Source organism: Meles meles, chromosome 8, assembly GCF_922984935.1.
Source record: "Meles meles chromosome 8, mMelMel3.1 paternal haplotype, whole genome shotgun sequence".
In the NCBI taxonomy this organism is placed as follows: domain Eukaryota; kingdom Metazoa; phylum Chordata; class Mammalia; order Carnivora; family Mustelidae; genus Meles; species Meles meles.
In genome coordinates, this window is record NC_060073.1 from 15,142,987 (window position 1) to 15,146,174 (window position 3,188).

The 3,188-nt window shown below is 36.3% G+C and overlaps 1 protein-coding gene across 2 annotated transcripts; it reads right to left on the reverse strand.

Moving 5' to 3' along the window:
* Positions 1-280: 280 nt before the first annotated feature.
* On the reverse strand, positions 281-2,987 carry LOC123949341 (olfactory receptor 5D13-like). 2 transcript variants are annotated; one of them, XM_046016752.1, is made up of 2 exons: positions 2,960-2,987; positions 281-1,197 (listed from the first exon to the last, which is right to left on the reverse strand). In XM_046016752.1, the coding sequence occupies exons 1-2, from the start codon at positions 2,985-2,987 to the stop codon at positions 281-283; spliced, it is 945 nt and encodes a 314-aa protein (XP_045872708.1). The 2 variants fall into 2 exon arrangements, with proteins under 2 accessions (XP_045872708.1, XP_045872709.1); XM_046016753.1 differs by lacking the exon at positions 2,960-2,987 and having other exon boundaries at positions 281-1,225.
* Positions 2,988-3,188: the final 201 nt, after the last annotated feature.

Genomic DNA, 3,188 nt, shown 5'->3' on the forward strand with positions numbered 1-3,188 from the left:
CTTCACATGACTTAAACTGAACTAAATTTTGGCCTGAGCAATCATGTGGTCATGTATATTGGCACAGAAACCTTTGTATTCTAATTTATGAATCAGAAGCTTGGTTTAAATAGTTTGATCTTATATCCCCAATATATGTAATTTTAAAGTTATATTATTAAACATTAGAGTGAACAGATCACAGACTGCCAATTGAAAGATTATCATAGACTTATATGTGATACTACTATTGAAAACTCTTATCAGTACTTGAAAAAAGAACTAATGAACATTTCTGGCTTTACATTGTATCACAGAACAATTTAACATTGATTAACTTCTTGACTGTCTCCTTCACATCTTTGTTCCTGAGGCTGTAGATCAGTGGGTTCAGCATGGGAATGACCACAGTGTAAAACACAGAAGCCACCTTGACCATGATCCATGAACTTTTGGAATCTGGAACACAATAGAGGAAGAGGATGGTCCCATGGAAGATTGTAATAGCAGTCAGGTGGGAGGCACACGTGGAGAAGGCTTTGTGGCGTCCCCCTGTTGAAGTCATCCTCATGACAGTGACAAAAATGAAGACATAGGAAGTAAGAATGATCATCAAACTGCTTATTTCATTGAATGTGGCAGAGACCAAAATGATCTTCTGGCTCATGTAGGGGTCAGAGCAGGACAGAGAGACGATTGCAGTATGCTCACAGACAAAGTTATTTATGAAGTTAGTCCCACAAAAGGATAAGGTCAACAAAAAATATGTGTATATTAAGGAGCAGGCAATACCCCAGAAGTATGATGTGCCCACCAACAAGGAGCAAAGCTTCTGAGACATGACAATCATGTAGAGAAGAGGGTTACAAATGGCCACAAATCGGTCATAGGCCATCACAGCCAACATGAATGTTTCTGTCACCACAAATATGCATGCAAAGAAGAATTGCATGATGCATCCTGTGAAAGAGATGGTTCTGTCTTCCACAACCAAGTTTTCTAATAGTTTGGGTGTAACTACTGTAGAGTAACAGAAATCAACAAAGGACAGATGGCTGAGGAAGTAGTACATGGGGGTGTGAAGTTTGGGATTGATATGGATAATCATGATCATGCCCAGATTTCCCAGCACAGTGACTGTATAGATTGTCAGGAATATCAGGAAAAGTGGCATCTGGAGTTCTGGATATTCTGAGAAGCCCAAGAGAATGAAAGTGGCTTCAGCACTCTTGTTTTCTTGGTTCCTGTGGACAAAACAAGAAACCTGATTCAGAGAAATAAGAAGTAAAATCTGGATAAGACAGATTAAAATAAGGACATGATGAGAAACTTAGTGATTATCCATAAATAGTATTGTAGAAAATACTTGATTTCAACCTTTATTTTTAAAGTTAGAAATGACATATCAGATAAAAGGTTAGTATCCAAAAAACATAAAGAACTGGTAAAACTCCCCCCCCAAAAAAACAGTCTCATTTTAAAAAGGGTAGAAGACATGGACATTTCTCCAAGGAAGACATACAGATGACCAACAGACACATGAAAATATCCTCAACATTACTAATCATCAGGGAAATACAAATTAAAACTACAATAATATATACCAATCAGAATGGCTAACATTAACAATGCAGGGAACAATAGAGAAAGGGGAAACCTCTTGCATCGTTGATGGGAATGTCGACCAGTGTAGCCACTCTGGAAAACAATATGGAGGTTCCTCAAAGATTTAAAAAAACAAAACTAACCTCTGGTGCAGTGATTGCACTACTAGGTATTTACCCAAGGGATTCATAAATACTAATTTGAAGGGATTCATGCCCCCTGATGTTTATATCAGTATTATTAATAATAGCCAAATTATGAAAGAAGCCCAGATGTCCATTGACTGATGAATGGTTAAAGAAAATGTGATCTATATACAATTAAATATTAATTGGCTAAAAAAGGAATGAAATCTTGCCATTTGCAACAACATGGATCGAGCTAAAGAGTATTATGCTAAGTGACATAAGTCAGTCAGAGAAAGACAAATGATTTCACTCATATGTGGAATTTAAGGAACAGAACAAATGATCACAGGGGAAAAATGGAGAGGGGCAAATCAAGAAACAGACTCCCAACTATAGAGACAAACTGATGGTTAGCAGAGGGAAGGTGGGTGGGAGGATGGGTTAGATGAACGATGGAGATTAAGGAGAGTTGTGACGAGAACCTGGTGTGGCATGTAATTGTTGAATCCCTTGTCTTGGAGGAAATACATATCCTAAGTTTCTATGAGCTCTTCCCTCCCTAACCTGTAAAACTGTGAAAACTTAGAACTCAAAAGAAAATTAATGACCTGGAGAAATGACATTCTTCTTCTTTTTTTTTTTTTTACTATTGTTGTTGTAATTATTTTTGAATTCCCTTTCCAGTGAACTTCTACTCAGTCACGCATTACTCTCCCCATATTTTAGCTATGTCCTGCAGATGAATAACGTACTTGATCAGCTACATTTACCTAGTTATGGAAAATTGTAAAAAATCTATTACTCTGGAAAACAATCTGAGGGTTTAGGAGGGGTGGGGAATGGGGGGGTGGTTGGTATTATGGAAGGTATTGCATGCATCACTGAGTGTGGTGCATAAGCAATGAATTCTGGAACACTGAAAATAAATTTTAAAAAATGTATTACCCTTTCTTGGTGTATTACAATATCAGGTATTTAGCAAAATGTGTGAAGAAACCAACTTACTTATAATAGGTACAGACTATTTTTTATTATGCTGGAGATCTTTCTATCACATTATCACCAAACTTAGTCTACCATAAAACTTCCAAAGATGGGCCACTGCTTCCTGAAGTATACAGTGTGATTATTATTTGGCTGGGGATTTTGTTTTTTCCTTTTTGGCTTTGAGATGGTTTCATAAACATAAAGATAATCCTTCTGATGCCCTATGCTCTTAATTTCTTGATCTTTTACAATAATTTTACCTCCATGTGATCCTTTAGCCATAGCCATAGTCATACTCTTCATGCCATTATCAAAAAGTGTAAGTCCTCAAAAATACAAATTTCATCATCTGTAACATACTTGTATTTTGCTTATTTTTAAATCATTTACCACTTTATCCTTGTCTGTTTCACAGCAAAATAAATTTGTGAAAGCAAATTTGGGGCATTAAAACAAGAGTGAGTATTCAATAACATTTACTGAATAAAT